The 17,911-nt window shown below is 35.5% G+C and overlaps 1 protein-coding gene across 1 annotated transcript in view; it reads left to right on the top strand.

Moving 5' to 3' along the window:
* Positions 1-17,911, top strand: part of LOC128232514 (rho GTPase-activating protein 5-like) — a 74,244-nt gene that overhangs the window by 13,629 nt on the left and 42,704 nt on the right. Inside the window, 8 exon segments of the mRNA XM_052946101.1 lie at positions 288-411; positions 2,861-3,053; positions 3,357-3,512; positions 4,188-4,478; positions 5,235-5,407; positions 8,420-8,597; positions 12,819-13,024; positions 16,764-16,958. Coding sequence (XP_052802061.1) covers positions 288-411; positions 2,861-3,053; positions 3,357-3,512; positions 4,188-4,478; positions 5,235-5,407; positions 8,420-8,597; positions 12,819-13,024; positions 16,764-16,958 — 1,516 coding nt within the window.

Genomic DNA, 17,911 nt, shown 5'->3' with positions numbered 1-17,911 from the left:
CTAGCTTTTATAGCTACGCGGTAGAGTGTCCACCTGCAGAGCGAGATGTCGTGGGTTTGATCCACGATAGTTGCACATAGCAATGTGTGCAATTTGTAGCATTAATAATATTCTTTATATTCAGAGAATGTGTATAGGTGATGAGTACAAGGTTGCCCACTGTGTGAACACTTTAGACCACCAGCCTATAGAAGAAAAATGTCTCTGTGAAAAATGAAAAGATTTTACAAGCAAGTGTACCAATAGCCCCAGTATATAGTATGTTTATGGTATATTTTTATTTTTAGAGCATGTGTATAGAAGATGAATACAAGGTTGCCCACCGAGTGTACAGTCTGGACTACCGGATTATAGAAGGCGATGTGACGGAGGAAGGCAATGCGTTCAGTACCCCAATCTTCACTCCACATGGTCTGTGTATTATCAAATTGTTTGATATGACAACACTTGGCTGTCCATAAATATCTTTGTTTGCATTGGCTGGACTCCAATTGTTCGTGTCATCTGCCTTATTAAGCATTTCAGAACACATAGGGATCATGTTGTCTGGCGTCATCATTAGGCCTAACTAAAAAAAAATTTGTTTTGGGAAACCCGACCCTACCTTATAAAAGCCACCGACCCTAGTATTTTTTTTCATAAGAATAAAAATGATAAAAAAACATAACCAGAAAAAGCTGTCTTTCCGCAATAAACACATTTTTGTTTAAACATAAAACTCGTTAATTTTTTTACAGAGAATAAAGCTCCATTACAACAGCAATATATATATGAGTGACAATTGAAAGAAATTGTGCTATATGCAAGAAAACGAGAAAATTATCTTTTAAAGTATATTTGGGGGAAAAAATTATTTGAAATCCCTACCTACCTAACTAATAATTTTGGGGATGTTACCCTAAACGAACAATTTATTTTTACGCCTTATCCAAGTCTTCATCTATGTTAACAGCGTCACGCATCTGTCCGCTCTCTAATTTAGACAATTCTTCCCAAATCTTTACTTAATTTAGTGGCAATTCTGGTTGTCATTTTATCTCAATTGAGTTTGATTACCGGTCAAATTGCCGTTACATGTCACTCTAGAGTTATGTCCCTTAAATTATGAAAATGAAGGGCGATCCACAACAGGTCAAACATCTAATTCATGTAACTCTAGTTTTAATTAGTCAGTATGTTGCTGATTGTTTTGTTTATGACTAAGTGAGGACTTAATTCTAAACCAGAGAATGACATGTTACAATGAAAAACGAATGTCTTCTCCAGGTGTAATTGTTTTTTTTATTGAGTGTGGGCAATGTTTTTTTTTTATTATATATAATAAGGGGTCTTTTTAATAAGGGGCCTTTAAAATGGCCCCTTCCCCTTGGAAAATGAGCTTAGGTTTTCCCCTAAGAATATAAGTTTCCCTCGAGAAGTTTTAATCTTAATTTATTTTTTTTTATGCCCCCGAAGGTGGGCATATTAAAATCGCACCGTCCGTCCGTTCGGCTCTGTAACTTTCCCTTGTATGGACAGATTTTAAAATAACTTGTCACATGTGTTCCACATACCAAGACGCCGTGTGGCGTGCAAGACTCGTGTCCCTACCTCAAAGGTCAAGGTCACACTTAGTGTTTATTCACAATGGAGTGCTGCATATAACGACATAGAGTATAGGTTGTCGTGTCCGGGCTGTAACTTTCCCTTGTATGGACAGATTTTAAAATAACTTGCCAAATGTGTTCCACATACCAAGACGACGTGTCGCGTGCAAAACCCGTGTCCCTACCTCAAAGGTCAAGGTCACACTTAGAGTTTATTTACAATGGAGTGCTGCATATAACGATATAGAGTATAGGTTGTTGTGTCCGGGCTGTAACTTTCTCTTGTATGGACAGATTTTAAAATAACTTGCCACATGTGTTCCACATACCAAGACGACGTGTCGCGTGCAAAACCCGTGTCCCTACCTCAAAGGTCAAGGTCACACTTAGTGTTTATTCACAATGGAGTGCTGCATATAAGGACATAGAGTATAGGTTGTCGTGTCCGGGCTGTAACTTTCCCTTGTATGGACAGATTTTAAAATCACTTGCTACATGTGTTCCACATACGAAGACAACGTGTCGTGTGCAAGACCCATGTCCCTACCTCTAAGGTGAAAGATACACTAAGTGTTTATTCACAAGGGAATTCTGAATATAAGGACATAACAGTGTAGGTTGTCAAGTATGGGTGGTATTTTTTTATGTTCAGAGGCAATTTAAAATAACTTGCCATATGTATTTGACACGTAAAGGCAAGATCAACTTTTCATGTACTGACCTTGTTCGTAGGTCAATGTCACATTCGGGGGCATTCCTCACATACTGTGACAGCTCATGTTTTTTATTATATTAAGACTCTCACGATTTGCTGAATGGTGTTTTTGAGCAACATATTTACTGCTTTATTGATTTTTTTTCTTCAATTGTCCCCAAAATGTTTGAGAAAGTACCGGTACTCTGAGAATGATTCCCCATACAAGGTTTTTTCCCTAACAAAAGGGACTTCCCCATAACTGGTAAAAAGTCCCTGAAGATGTTTGATAGCAAGATAAAGATTTAACATCCACTTTATGTATAAATTTTTCCCCTCTCTCACTCTAACAAATTTGGACAATTGATTTTCTACTACAGAAAAATGACACACGCAAGAAGCTTCTTTTAGGCCAAAATAGATATGGTAGTTTTTGTAACAAAATAATCTATTGTAACAAATTTCACGTGCGTTTGTTTGTCGAAGGTTGTTACCAAATATGAATATTAACATTAGGGAAGCTTGGTACCTTGTCAATTGAAGATTAATCTAATTGTTAGCTCTATTTCCCTTTGCACAGGTTGTGTTTGTGTGTACAACTCCCAAGAGACCCTAGAATACCTACGCCAAAGCCTTGTCAAGGTGTTTGAAACGGCTGAACAGCAAGGGAGGTCACTCAATGGATTGCCGCTCGTTATAATGCTGGCTTACGAGCCCTACACCCCTAAAGAGCTCAATTATCTTCAAGAGAACGGCAAACTACTGGCTAGAACGTGAGTTGAGAATCTATTTATTTACGCAAGTAAATTCAATGGAGCGCCTTTTGTTTGATCATTAAATTCGAGAGGTTTAACATAATAATGCACTTTTTTTTTTGCTTTAACCTTTATTGTCCCCCAAACATTGTGGCTTAAAAAGGACCTGGTGAATTTATGGCAGTTATATATAAAGGAAAAATATCTAACTTCATCACAGGCATTCAAGCAGTACATATTTAAATGTAAATTGTATTTAGTACATATAGTACAGTGAAACAAGTTTAAAACCTATTATATTTCCTCATTTGATCCTTTCAGGTTGGGTTGTGAGTTTGTCGATGTGCCTGTAGAGGATTTGGCGGAGAAACTCAAGTTTTATCCGGAACAGATTGAGCTGGCTCTCAACTGCTTTATCCGGGGCCCAGGGCAGGGGGTGGGGGAGAGAATTATGGAAGATACAGAGCCCGATGTCAGGTAAGGATTAGTTTTAAGGAATATAGGTGTTATTTAAGGAGAGTGTTAAGTAAGTTATTTCTAGAACACAATTGAGCTGCTTAGCTACTGCATCGTCTGGAGCTGAAGGTTAGGGGGTGTATGGAACTGCCTCATCCGGGCTTAGAGTGGGTGGTTGGGGAGGGAGGAGAATTATGGAAGAAACATCGCCCGATGTCAGTTAACGATTAGTTTTTAGAGAATTATGGAGGAAACAGAGGTTGATGTCAGGGAAGGATTGGTATGAAGTGTTAATTAGGGTGAGCATGAAGTAAGATTTATCCATAACTTCTTTATCATTGGCAAGTGGAAGAAAGGATTACGGAGCTGGATGTTAGGTATGGATTGGTTTTAAGTACAGTCGAACAGCGGGAATGCTTACCTTAAGTATAAAGAAATCGATCCTTTTCATCTATTTCGAGCCAACGAGGAATTCGAGCCAAGTTAGTTTGAGCCAACTGGGTTCGGCTATATTAATTAAGGTGAATATCCCAGAGACAGTTCTACCATCTGACTTCTGGAGATTTGCCCATTTTTTTAAACGAACCTTAGTATCATCATGACTGTGGTTGTAATGTGCAAAATTGTGTATTGCTTGTAAAATGTGAGCATGAAATAGTTCCGATTGATACCGAAGTGTACATTTAACAATTTCAGAATTCTGCTTGTGATGATGTGTGCCGACCCGTACCCGATGTCACTTCCCCTCCAGCCCTTCCTAAACGAGACATCCTTCGTCGTAACCTCCGACCCAGAGACCTCCTCAATGTCGCCGGAGGAAGATAACGTGTTCACAGTGGACGTCACGCTTGATTCCTCCAAGCAGAAGGTTGAGGTGACGGTTACATCGTACCATGGTGCGCACAAGCTGATTCAGGGGGGATATATCTATCATGGATATATCCTTGTCTACTGTCCAAAGAGGAGAGCTTCCCTGGCCTCAATGAAGTAAGAAAAGTGTAGATAATTTTTATACTTCATAAGGTTTAATATTTAGCTTGTCTGTGTTTCAGGCAAGGTATTGTCAAAGAATTAGCTCTGTTTTTATCGTCGGTGTGCACAAATTTAACCTTAGCCATGGCTTAAAAAATGTGGGAGCTATTAAAATTAAACTTGGTACTCATATTTCCAGAGACAAATGCACATTTTGAACAAGGCCTATAGCTGTGGCTTAAATATTTGTTGAATTATGCCCCTTTTTGCCTGAAAAACACAGACATGTGTTGGTTTTTTGTTTCCGAACAATAACTTACTTTTTGGCGCTCCTGACAGCCAAAACATCCTAATCTAGGTTTATTATATAGATTTTCACATAGAACATACCTGGTTATTAAAATGACGTATGTCATCGGGCGGGTGATCGGGCGGCGTCAAACTAAATAGCTTTAGTTAGGGTATATATCTAGACCAAACTTGGTATGTAGGAAAAGTTTATGAGGACGTCCATGGAATTGCATTTGGGGCCTCTAAGGTCAAGGTAAGTGTTACTAAAATTATAGAAAAACAGTTAAAAAACAGTTGAAACTGAATCTCACAATAAAGGCTTAAGTTCTTCTGTCAATCACTGAAAACCTGGTTGCGTTGCATTGCGGTGTTTCTTGTTTATTATTAGAATAATGCACAGTTTCATCACCATCATTCATAAACTCATAATGTGCCTGCTCATTATTCCTAGATGCACTTATAAACTCTATTTTGTTACAGGGCATTCTCTGACATGGTTAATCCAGCCATCAAGATGTTTCTCGCTGTCCCGGAGGGTGGGGGAAGTCGTTACAACATTAACGAACATAGCCAGGGACTGAAGGAGGGTAAAGACATCGCTCGCAACCACAAGGCCATGTTCAACCAATTGTCACGAAACTTTAAGACACAGAGTGAGTAAAACTTAGTATCTTTAAAATGTGCATGTGTTCCTGATGAAATGGGCTCCTTGGGTCATATTCAATTTATTCTTATCCTTAATCAATCATTAGATAGGGTTTAAGCCAGGTTTTCAAAAGGACAGGGTGCTGCAAAACAAAGGACAGGGTGCTGCAAAAAAAAGACAGGTGCTGCAAAACAAAGGACAGGGTGCTGCAAAACAAAGGACAGGGTGCTGCAAAAAAAAGACAGGTGCTGCAAAACAAAGGACAGGGTGCTGCAAAACAAAGGACAGGATGCTGCAAAAAAAAAGACAGGGTGCTGCAAAACAAAGGACAGGGTGCTGCAAAACAAAGGACAGGATGCTGCAAAACAAAGGACAGGGTGCTGCAAAAAAAAGACAGGGTGCTGCAAAACGAAGGACAGGGTGCTGCAAAACAAAGGACAGGGTGCTGCAAAACAAAGGACAGGGTGCTGCAAAACAAAGGACAGGGTGCTGCAAACAAAGGACAGGGTGCTGCAAACAAAGGACAGGGTGCTGCAAAAAAGGACAGGGTGCTGCCAAAAAAAGGATTGAATAATCTGAACATAATGAATTTCACAAAAAAAGTAGTAGGAATTGTGCTCAAGTTGTATGTAATAGGTTTTTACTGCCAAATATGTCAAGTTTTTATGAATTTGTAATAGCATTTTAAGTTCTCATCAAAACAAAAGATGTATTTGATTATCTTAAGCATTTAATTCTATGAAGGCAGGAGGGTACACATGCTGGTCTTCATGAGGGCAGAAGGGTGCTGCACCCTGTCCTTTTTTGGTAGCACTCTTCTGCCCTCATGGAAACCAGCATGTGTACCCTCCTAATATAATTCTCTAGCTAAAATCCTTCATTAGACATGCCTCAGTGACTTTATTTAGTGTATAGGATGATCCATTTTGCAGCTCAATAAAAAAACTCAGTTTCTACTCTTAAATATATGGTCAATCTAAGTTTGATATTGAATATGACCCTAGGGGAACTATCGATAATATTAATACATTGTAAGAGTGTTTCTTGTTAATGCAGTCTTATGTTCCATATAGATGTTTTTGTTTAACATGTTACTTTGTGTAAGTCATACTCTGAAGTGTTTATGAAAAGAAATCTGTTTCCTAGAAATTGTTTACATGTTTGTTTAACCGACCTCCTTGATTTTTTTTATTATTATTTTTCCAACTAATATAGTTTCTTTGAAAAAAAATCTTTCCCTGTTTACATAACCTACATTTTTTTTTAAAGAATATAGTTTCCTAGAAATAAATGTTTCCACATTTACATAACCTCCTTTTTTTTAAAGAAAGAATAAATTTCTTAGGAACAAATGATTCATTGTTTATATAACCCTTTATATTATGCCCTTAGATAAGATGTACTTTACTAACTAGGGAATGTACAAACACAACTACCAAATGATGATGTTTTACTACGTTTGCTTACTTTTTATGGTTTTACAGAGTAAAAAGATTTAAAGAAACCTGGTAAAATGGCCCCCAAGACAAATAGCCCCCAAGTTAAATAGCCCCCAAGTCAAATAGCCCCCATTTTGTTAAATACCCCGTACACTTTTTGTCAAATTGTTCCCACTGGGAAAAATTGGTAACATCCCCATTTTGGTCAAATAGAACCCACTCCTATATTTTGGTTGCAATTTTTTTTATTGAAAATTATATTTGAAGGCAAGTTATATTTTTTACCTTGAATTTTTTACCTTGAATTTAAAAGCAGTTAAACTTGCTTAGATAAGCAGTTCAGAAACATTGATAATGATTAGCATTGGTCAAAATTAGCACATGCTCGCAAGTTCTGCACTGGTAATATGCCTTCTGGGCTTGGTCAAATATTGGATAAAATATTGATAGCAGGACTTGTTAAAAATGTTGATGCCAAGCACTTTGTGTAAGAGTTCAAACTTGTACCAAAGGAAAATGAAGTGAATAAAACTGATTGTTTCGCTTTGTAGATTCTGTAAATTTCTTCCAAAACAAGAATGAATTTTAATAAAACTGATTTTTCCCCTTCTATGTTTTGGTAAATTTCTCCTACAATCACCTTATTATTCCATCACATCATTAACTGAAAGTTAGCTCAAGAAATTATGGAAAAAAATCTTCCATGTTTACGAAAGCTATTCTTTTTTTGAGAAATATATAAAGAAAAAACTACATATAACGGTGGTAACTCAAATAAAAATTCAATTGTAAACGAATATTTTAGAATGAGACGGAAAAAATGCCTAAAACTTAAACAACGCTATTTGAAATTGCATGATTTAAGGTTTGATTTCATCAATATGTGTTTAAAGCAGTATAAGTTGATTACTGTTTAGTGTTTCTTTATTATGATATGTAAAAAAACTCACAAAGTTGATTTCATTTTGAGAAAATCAATAACAGCACTAAATCTGTGAGGTATTCCCTCTAAAGATGCGCTCTTATTTCAATCTAATACAATTATTTTTACTTACCAAAAAGGATGAATAAATACTGAAAATATTGGATCTTATGAAGGATACCTTGTTTAAAAAGGTGCAGAAAACTTGGTATTTCTACCTTATTAGATGACAGTTAATCACTGATTATCTGTTAGGACCCACCAGTCATTTATTTGTTTGTTTTCAGCTACAATCTTGTAAATCAGTAATTGTAACAGTATTTTCCATAAATGCATTATTTAGTAAGTAGTTAAAGGTTTATCACTCAAAAGTTAGGTTTGTTATGCATGTGTATGTAATTATTTAAATCGAGTGTCACTTTAACCCTTAAGCTGCTGATGGCGATTTTAAAGGCTTTGCAAACAGCTTGGAACCAGACCAGGCGCCGAGTTACTCGGCATCTGGTCTGGTTCCAAGCTGTTTGCCACTCAGTCAATATATCCCCAAAGTTTTAAGTAAATTGAAAGAAATTTAGAATAAACCAGACAACATTTTTGAGCAGACGACAATTTACCCAGCATGCAAAGGGTTTAATACCTGTTGTGCTTTTTACTTCAGCTGCCAGTCAGGTGTTTGAGAAGTTTCTTCGTGATGTCTGGGATCATCGAGATGATGTGTCTGTGGGCTCGTGCGGAGAACCGAGCCCGCCACCGGCGTACAATTTCAACGACCAGAGGCCCCCGGCACCCCTTCCCAACCAGTACCAGCCTAACACTAACAAGGACTCCAGTAACAGGTTTGCAGCAAAGATAAGACCATGTCAAATTGAGTCTCTGTTTATTAGCTCGTCTGATTTTTAAAAAAAAGACAAGCTATTGTCGTCACTTAATTGTCAGTGGTGGCGGTGTCGTCAGAGGCATTGGTTAAATTTTGCATTTAGGTCACTTACATGGAAACTATCAGCGCTATCACTTTGAAACTTTGAGAACTTTTTCATCTGAGTCTCAACTGTTCTTTTGGGTAAAAACATGATTTTTTTTATGGATTTCGAGAATTGGACATAGCTTCTTCAATTTTTATTGGATTGATTAAAAAAAAAATTCACTGACAATAAATGGATAATGCAATTTAATATATCAAACAGGTTTTTGAGTCACACATTTGGAAGGGTGGGAATTTTTTTTTGTATTTTCGGACTTTGTAAATTTTAGCTAATCTGATTTTTAAAGTTTTTTGCTTGGGTCACTTTCATGCAAACTATCGAAGCTATCACTTTCAAACTTTGAATACCTGTTCACTTTCAAATGAAATAAATAAACCATAAAAGGATAAAATCAGACAAGCATTCAGCACCTGCAGGCGGTGCTCTTGTTGTATAGGGTCTAAATTTTCAGGCTTCATACTGAATCACTTTTTTTCGGAAAAAAATCTTATATAAGCAAATTATATATATGGTCTTCTAGAGCTTAAGAATGAAATAACAGAAATCTGAGTGAAGAAATATAGGATTAACATCGTGAAGTTCATTTTTTCAAATGTGTGGACCTTCAATTGTATTTGATTCTTTCTTTTTGATTTTCATTGGTGAAATTTGCTATTTTGGGTATTGCATGTAAATAGGTTTAATAAAGGCATGTTTTATCTTAGCTATTTTTTTCCCCGCTAGGTATTTTTTTCCCCGCTAAGTTTAGTACATTTTGAAATTTAAACATGATGCTTAACAATGAATCAGTTTGGAACGGTCTTAGTGTATTAGCTGACCATTTTGCCTTTATGAAGAAAATGTTTTGGTTTTGTCATAGCCATAGTGTCAACTCATTGATGCCAGTGGCGAAGTTATTGTGGTCGTTGATGTTTTTGCACGATTTTTGATAACACATTTTTAGAATGCGTTCATGTTAATGCCAGATTGTTGATCAAATATTTTTTTATGTTGATGATTTTGGGTAGTTTGACAAGTGTTCTTGTCAGCCTTAGTCTTTTAAGAGCACGTGCAGAAAGTAAAAACGTTTAAAGTGAACTTGATAGCATCATTTGTTATTGTCAAACGTCGGCGCTTAACAGTATCGCCTATTTCTAAAAGCTGTCAAAGGTTTGTCATAATTATCCACTTCTGGATAACAGTTTGTTCGGCAGGGGTTGTTTTGTACCAATTTCTAGCTCTCACAAAACTGCACAGTACTCAAAAATATGGAACAACACAGCAACTCCATGAAAAAAATTAGTCATAGGCTATCCTTTGTGGACAGTTTGTGAGCTTCGTTGCACGATTTTTTGATTTTTTGATATTATATTTAAGAGTGATTATTGTAGTTGAACTTGTAGCATCGTATGTTATTGTCAAACAATCCCTTAAAAGTGAAAAAAAACCACTGACCTTTTTCTAAAAGCTGTCAAAGGTTTGTCGTAATTATCAACTGCAATAAAACAGTTTGTTCAGCAAGGCTTGTTTTAAACCAATTTTCAGCCACCACAGAACTGCACAGTACTCTAAAATATGAAACAACACAACAACTCCATGAAAATGAATCATGGCAAGCCTCTGTCAACAATATGTGAGCCTCTTTGCGCGATTTTGGGACCCCAAACATAGTTATTTCAATGAAATAATTGTTAATAAATTATAAATTAATGTGTTAAAATTTCTTTAAACATCTTTCCATAAAATAATTGTCATTTGTGCATTATTTTCTGGACGACTAGTGTTAAGATAGAAAACTTAAATATCAGGTAGTTGGAATATTGATCGCTGAATTTTGCACATCATTTCAAGTATATACTTTTGCAGGGTTTCCGCCAGGAATTTCATAAGGCATGTCGGAAGGGGAGGGTTTGTGAGGGGTGTCCCCTCCCGACGTGTCCCCTCCCGACGTCGATTTTTTTTTAATTTTCGTATCCAAAATGGTGCAATTTCCTGCATTTTAAACAAGTTTACAGTTATGTTCCTATGATTTAGAATTACCAACTCAAGTCCGATTAACATTAAAAATATTTGTGAAGAAGTTTAATGGTTTCTCTTCATTAATTATTGGTATTTCTCAAGTTTTCCGACAATACAATATCGACGATATCGATCGACTCATGTTTCGTTTAGTGCGGGTATTATTTATATTGACACCGTTGACGTCACAGCAAAACGTGTAAAGCACGCTGCATGTGGAACACAAAAGAGCCCGGAGCAAAGCGACTGCTCGTGGGTGTATTCGTATTTAAAGCTGCTACAGCTAATATTTTTAAAGCCGAGTCGGCTAAATAATAACTTAAAGGGAATGTAATGTGCATTTTCAGATTTATTTATCTTTTTTTCTAAATAAATTAAAAGAAAAATAAAATAATCAAAGTTGAATAATAAGCAACACAAAATATAACTTTACACTTTTAAACTAAAGACGGGAACGCGACTCAATTACATACGACGACATAGCATAACCCTTGTTTATAATAACACAGATATCTTCACACGTTTCTCAATAATAATTTAATAATTGGTTAACAAACGGACTCGGGATTAAGAAACAAAATAAAACGACACATGATTTATGTTACCGAACTCAATTAAGACATATTGTTTACTTTGCGTTCATAGATGAGTATAGTGATGAAGGTCGCAATTACGACAGTGGTGTTTTTCACACATTCCCATTTTGATAAAGAATAGGAGGAGTTTGGTTAATTGCACTGTTGAACCTCACCGACACGCCTTCATGCTGTCGTCGATCCTGAATGGCTGATACAAATGCCGTATTAGTCCTGACACGCTGTCTGGCTGTCAGTCAACCGTTGCAACCGTTGCAATCGCAACAAAATTGTGTATTGTCAGAACTGATGATTGTTTTGATAAGGGTTGTCGCTAAGCGGATTAAAGCATGTCGGCATAATTAACGCATGTCGGTAATTAGCCTTGCCAGCGGAAGGCACGTCGGGCCCGACAAGCCATAAAGGGCTGGCGGAAACCCTGCTTTTGTGATGACATCGTGTGTGTAACGTCTTATTTAGTACACAAAATATGCAATGCACAGTTTAACTAGTAAGCACATTGTAACACATTTTTAGAGATATCATGATGAAATTTCAATATTGCTTTCTAAAACCCAACAAAACAAAAAATGCAAATGTATGTACGAAGGTCCGAAAGCGTGCGATGCTGCTCGCTTCATTGTTTATGTATATATATTTTATTATATAAAGTTAAATATATATATTTATATGATGTATGTATATATTCTAGAGTGTTTTTTGTAGTATGATGAGCGTTCATGTCAGCCTCGGTCATTTGAAAGCATGTGCTGAAAGTTAAAACATTAAAAGTGAACTCATAGCATTCTATGTAATTGTCAAACATTCCCTTAAAAGTGAAAAAAAAAACACAGACCATTTTTTTTTAAAAGCTGTCAAAGGTTTGTCATAATAATCAACTGCAATATAACAGTTTTTTTAGCAAGGCTTGTTTTGTACCAATTTTTAGCCACTACAGAAGTGCACAATACTCAAAATTACAACAACACAAAAAATCCATAAAAAATGCCATTTGTGCATTATTTTCTCAATGACTTATAACAATAACTTCACTGATGTTTCCATAGCAACCATGGCCTTCATCCTGATTAATTTTGATTACATTGTGTCTGAATCAAATGGCCCAATTGTTTAGAAAGCTTCTAAAATGAATAGTTATTATCCATAAAGTTTTGCATTTCATTTTGAAACCCTGAAAATTTGATAATTTTGACATAATTTTTGTGACGTCAATTTTTGTGTACAAAATGCGCAATGCGTGGTCTAACTAACAGTTAACACAATTGAAGAGATATCATCGTAACATTTCCTGTAATGCTTTCTGAAATATTACGTTAATAAAAATACCCAATATAACAATATTCAACAGAAAAAAAGTATTAAATTTGGGTCAGTGTGGTTTTCCTTTCATTGTAAGCACCTGAAAATTCACCTGAAAATTCAGTTTTAAAATATTCACATATAGTTATAAAAAGTCTTACGTAACTGTCTATATTTGCAGCCAAAGCACAGAGGACTCTGAGCCTCTGTACGATCAGCCCCATGTGCTGCAGCCCCACTCCGACAACGAGCGTGCCTTGACCCCTTCCCCACCCCCCATCCCCAGCTCCAGCCCACCCCCTCACATGGACCCCAAGCCCATATTCCGAAACGATAATGAGCTTGTTAAGCCCAGCATGCTGAAGGAAAAACGGAACCAGTACGCAGGTAATGTGATTTAGGGGCATTTTAAACCATTTATTTATTGCTTTAGTTTGTTTTAGTGTACTATGATATACCAATTGTCCTACAGGATTTTAATCCACAGGATTGTAGGTCTTTAAGAACATTTGATAAGCATTTTACAGACCCTTTAGTTGTTGTTTTTTGGAAAATATTGGATGGTTTGTCTTCCATTAAAGTTTAAAAATAGATTTTTTACACCCCTCAATTGTTGGTTGAAAAATTGCCATTTTTTATCAGTGTTTGCCATGCAACAAGACTGCTTCGTATCTTGGCAATCTTAGGGTCAATGAAGAATACACAAACTTCTAAATGTCTTCAGAAGGATATTTATATTACGTGGAAAGTAGGTGACCCAATACGAGATACACGGGGCAAAGGAAAGCATATTGGGAGAGAGCGAAGCTCGAACATGGATATGCTTTCCTGCGCCCTGTATATACTATATCACGTCACCTACTAACCCTGTAACGTATATATAACGTCGACAACCAATTTATATTGACCAATTTATGGAAAAATGTTTCAATATTCACTGGAATCAGAAAATTGACGCCATTGAATTGACCCAATATGGAAAAATATGGGGTCACAGTGTGACCAATTATGGACCAATGGCGTTGCTTCCTTCATTCAGGTTGGAGGGGTGATATGTGTAAGTCTTTTTCTGTATATTGTGGGGCTTTCAGGCAATATGCTTTTATTTCTCACAGTTTAATACTATTGATGGGAATTGCTACCAAAAAAACAGCATTAATATATCTGTATTCCAAATTAGAGGCTTCTAGAAAGTCCCATATCAGATAATATTTAAGAAATATTACACACCACTGATGGTCATATAAGTGTCGTGTGTCTTATATTTCTTATATTATACACTTTTTTACCATTTAATAATTTGAAAGCACTTTGATGTGTTTTATTGAACAAATCTATTTTATTTACTTGCGAAAAAATGTCCTTGTGAAAACTGCAAGCAGCACTCACCGTTTTTATGACGTCAGCGGTCCATATTATATGACGTCAGCAGTCCATATTATATGACGTCAGCGGTCCATATTATATGACGTCAGCGGTCCATATTATATAATAATAATAATAATAATAATATCTTTATTTTAAGAAGGTGACATATTAAGATCATGTACAAAACTACAGAATCTTATTTTCGATATGGCCCTCTGAAACAGAATGAAAATATGGCAAATAATCATAAGACAAACATGAAGACGATGCTAACAACGATGACGATGATGATGATGATTATAAGTATGCTGTTGATGCTGACGATAATGATGCATATGATGACATGATGATGATGTTGAATCAATATTAGACAGATACTCTCAGTTAAATATAATTATGAATAAAACATCACAATTTGTATAATCACAAGTTTCCTATGAGGTACTGTTTGACCTTTATTTTATACGTATTAAAGTTTTTTGATTCTCGTATTTCCAAAGGTATATTATTCCAAACAATTCTGCTGTAATATGTAAACGATGCTTTCATATAATTAGTACGAGGTCTAGTTTGCAAAACAATATCTTTGTGTGCCATTGATCTTAGCATATATACATTATTGTCTGAAACTGTTACTAATTCTGACATATATGATGGAGCCATGCTATTCAACGTCTTGTAAACTAATACTGCTGCGTGGTATTTACATCTATCCGAGAAGTTTAGCCATTTTAGTTCTTTAAATAGATTTGTTGATGAATCTCGTTTAGATTTACCAAGTATGATTTTTGCAATTCGTTTTTGTAAGTTATTTATTTTATTCACATATGAATTGGTTCCCTTGCCCCAGACCAAGCAGCCGTAATCAAAATTTGGCAGAATATATGCATTGTAAAACATTCGTTTTGTATCAGGTGTGAGGAAATATATTATATTTTTTAGAAGTGCAATTTTCTTATTCAGATTTTTACAAACATAATCGATTTGCACATGCCAGTTTAGTGTATTATCTATATACAACCCTAATAACTTTTGCACAACAACATTAACTATTTGAACATCATTAATACAAAGTTCAAGATTCCCAGTGTTTTTTAATGTATTTGCAGACCCTATTAACATGCATTTAGTCTTGGAAGGATGCAATGACATATTATTTAGTTGACACCACTTATTAACATAATTTAAATGATGTTGTAATTTATTTTGAATATCCGTCAACTGATATCCAGATTCATAAAGTGTTGAGTCATCTGCATATAGATCTATATTTAATGTTGGATGCATAACTGCAATATCATTTATGTATAAAATAAAAAGCAAGGGTCCCAGTATGGAACCCTGGGGTACCCCAGATGTAACAGTGAGTTTTTGCGATTTAATTTTGCCAATCTTTACAATTTGGTTTCTATTTTCAAGATATGATTTAAACAAATTCAATGCTATTTCAGAAAAATGATACAGTTTCAATTTATAAAGAAGAATTTCATGATCAACTAAATCGAAAGCTTTTCTCAAATCCAAAAATATCGCACCAACTAGTTTACCACTGTCAACATCTTTAAGCCAAGTATCTATAAGTCTTATTAGAGCAGTGTTACATGAATGGTGTTTTCTAAATCCAGATTGTGTTTTGTGTATGACATCGGTTTTCTCAAAGTACAACTGTACCTGTGTCGCTATATGCCTTTCAAAGATTTTTGATATAGTTGGGAGTATTGAAATGGGGCGGTAATTATTGGGGTCCTCTTTGTTGCCCGACTTGAAAATTGGTATTACTCGTGCTTCTTTCAGTTTATCAGGGAAAACTCCATGCGCTATACTACTGTTGATAATTGATGCTATACAAGGTGTAATAGTATCACCACATTGCTTCAAAATTTTGGGGCCTACTCCATCTATGCCTGTGGCCTTTCCAACATTTAATTTATCAATAATAGTATGGACTTCATAAGGGGTAATATGTTTTATTATATTTTTGGCGAGGTCCAGACCGGCCAAAAAAATAATATGGACAGCTGACGTCATAAAAACGTTATGTTATTAAAATACATTGATATACGGACTGATCAACTTTATATACACAAAGAAAAAACACATTTATGTATGGTATAATATTTGAATATTTGTATCAGTTCAGTTCTGAAACATGGGTCTTTCATGCAATGTGCTTTAATTTCTCAACAGTTTAATTCCTGGGAAGGGAATCTAATAAATATACAAACATTATTTTAATATCTGTAGCAAATCCGAATATTAATGTCAGTTTGGTTTATTTCAGTATCTGAATAACCATTTCCATTCCTTTTTATTAAAATGATTGAAGTATATTTTTTTTGCAGTAAATAATGTCATGTATATGCATTTGTGAATTTCGTGTCCATATTTGATGTGTATGAGAATGGTAATTAAGATTACAATTTGTAAGGTTTATATATATTATATTGTAGTTTTCCTAATGCGCATTTCAGCATGTTGGTATCCGTACAATATATGATTTGATGAATGACTAAACTACATCAATAATAATATGCGTTTATTTTGTTTTTGTGTATACATTTATACTAACATTACATTGAAATATATTGGGTATTCCGTGTACATGCTCATTTACCTTATAACGTTATTGTTCTTTTAGCGTTTTTTTCCGAGGCTGTCACAAAGGGAACTTCGTATTTGAATAAATAATAATTTTCACCATTTCCATTGCTAACCTTTCACTTTGTATATATATATATATATGGTGCTGCTTTCTCAGGACTAACATTGGCAGGAGTAAAAGAGAGAGACGAGAATAGGAAATCTTTTCCTTCTGCTGAACGAGATATACTGAGATTCCGACAAGGCATGAGTCAAAGCATGACCGAACATCTCAATATTGAAGCCACCTCCCCCAGATATCCATTCAAGAAATCTAGAAGTATGAAACTTGCAGTGAAGGATGAGGTGGAAGGTGATTGGTTTAAAACATTTTTGAATTTTGAATTGGTGTGCTTTGATTGGTCTGTTTTTGAATTGGAGCACACTGATTGGCTGCAAGTTTGAAAATGTTTGGAACATGTGATCAGAGTGCTCAGGATCAGTTTCAAAGAAGTATTTCGTTTGGAAAATAGTTTGAAAATATACTAATGAAAATATTTTATCAATGGCAAACATTTTCAGCAATAGTTGTCTTCCACTCGCTAAAGTGGTTGTGGGTTTGAAACCCGAGAGTTAAACCTCCTCTTGGTCTCTCAAAAAGGAAGCCAGTGCTGGGGGCTGCTTTATCAGGATCCTTTGAGGGATTTTGTACCTAAAAGACATATACTACACCGTTGAAAATTTAGTTATGTACAAAACAGCTCCTAGGATGCTTAATGAAACAGCCTGCTGGCTTCTACTCTTGCCAAGGAAATGGTCTTGAGAGTTATTGATATTGATATCAGCTCATAGCCTTTGCCAGAATCACGCTTAAAATACATTTCTGTAAACTAAACTAAACGAAAGAACTTTCTTGAATGCTGATCCTATAGCTTCAGTGATATTTTGCACACATTAACTGTTGTTTTTGTGCCTTGATTTACAGGTTCTCAGTGTCACCACGGCTTTCACTGTAGTTACAAGATACTTTCTGTTGCTGTCTGCTTTTGATTTACAGAATTTTCAGTGTCAACATGCTTTTTCGATGTAGTTAAAAGACATGTTGTGATGCATTCTTAGCTCAGGGGTTCGAAACTAAAACCAAAATCCGCTACTGCTTTGGTAAATGTATGTTCTGACTGACGTTCAAATTCATTCAAGGAATTTCTTTTTGTATTATTTTATTTTTTTGAAAGTGCTCTGTATGACAATGTTTAAATTAGATTTCATTTTTTTTTCATTTTTTGCTGATGTAAACAAGCTACAAATAGATGACTTAAAAACGAG

This window comes from Mya arenaria, chromosome 4 (genome assembly GCF_026914265.1).
Source record: "Mya arenaria isolate MELC-2E11 chromosome 4, ASM2691426v1".
NCBI classification, from domain to species: Eukaryota; Metazoa; Mollusca; class Bivalvia; order Myida; family Myidae; genus Mya; species Mya arenaria.
Note: the sequence above shows the minus strand (reverse complement) of the source record. Positions and strands in the feature narration are given on the sequence as shown.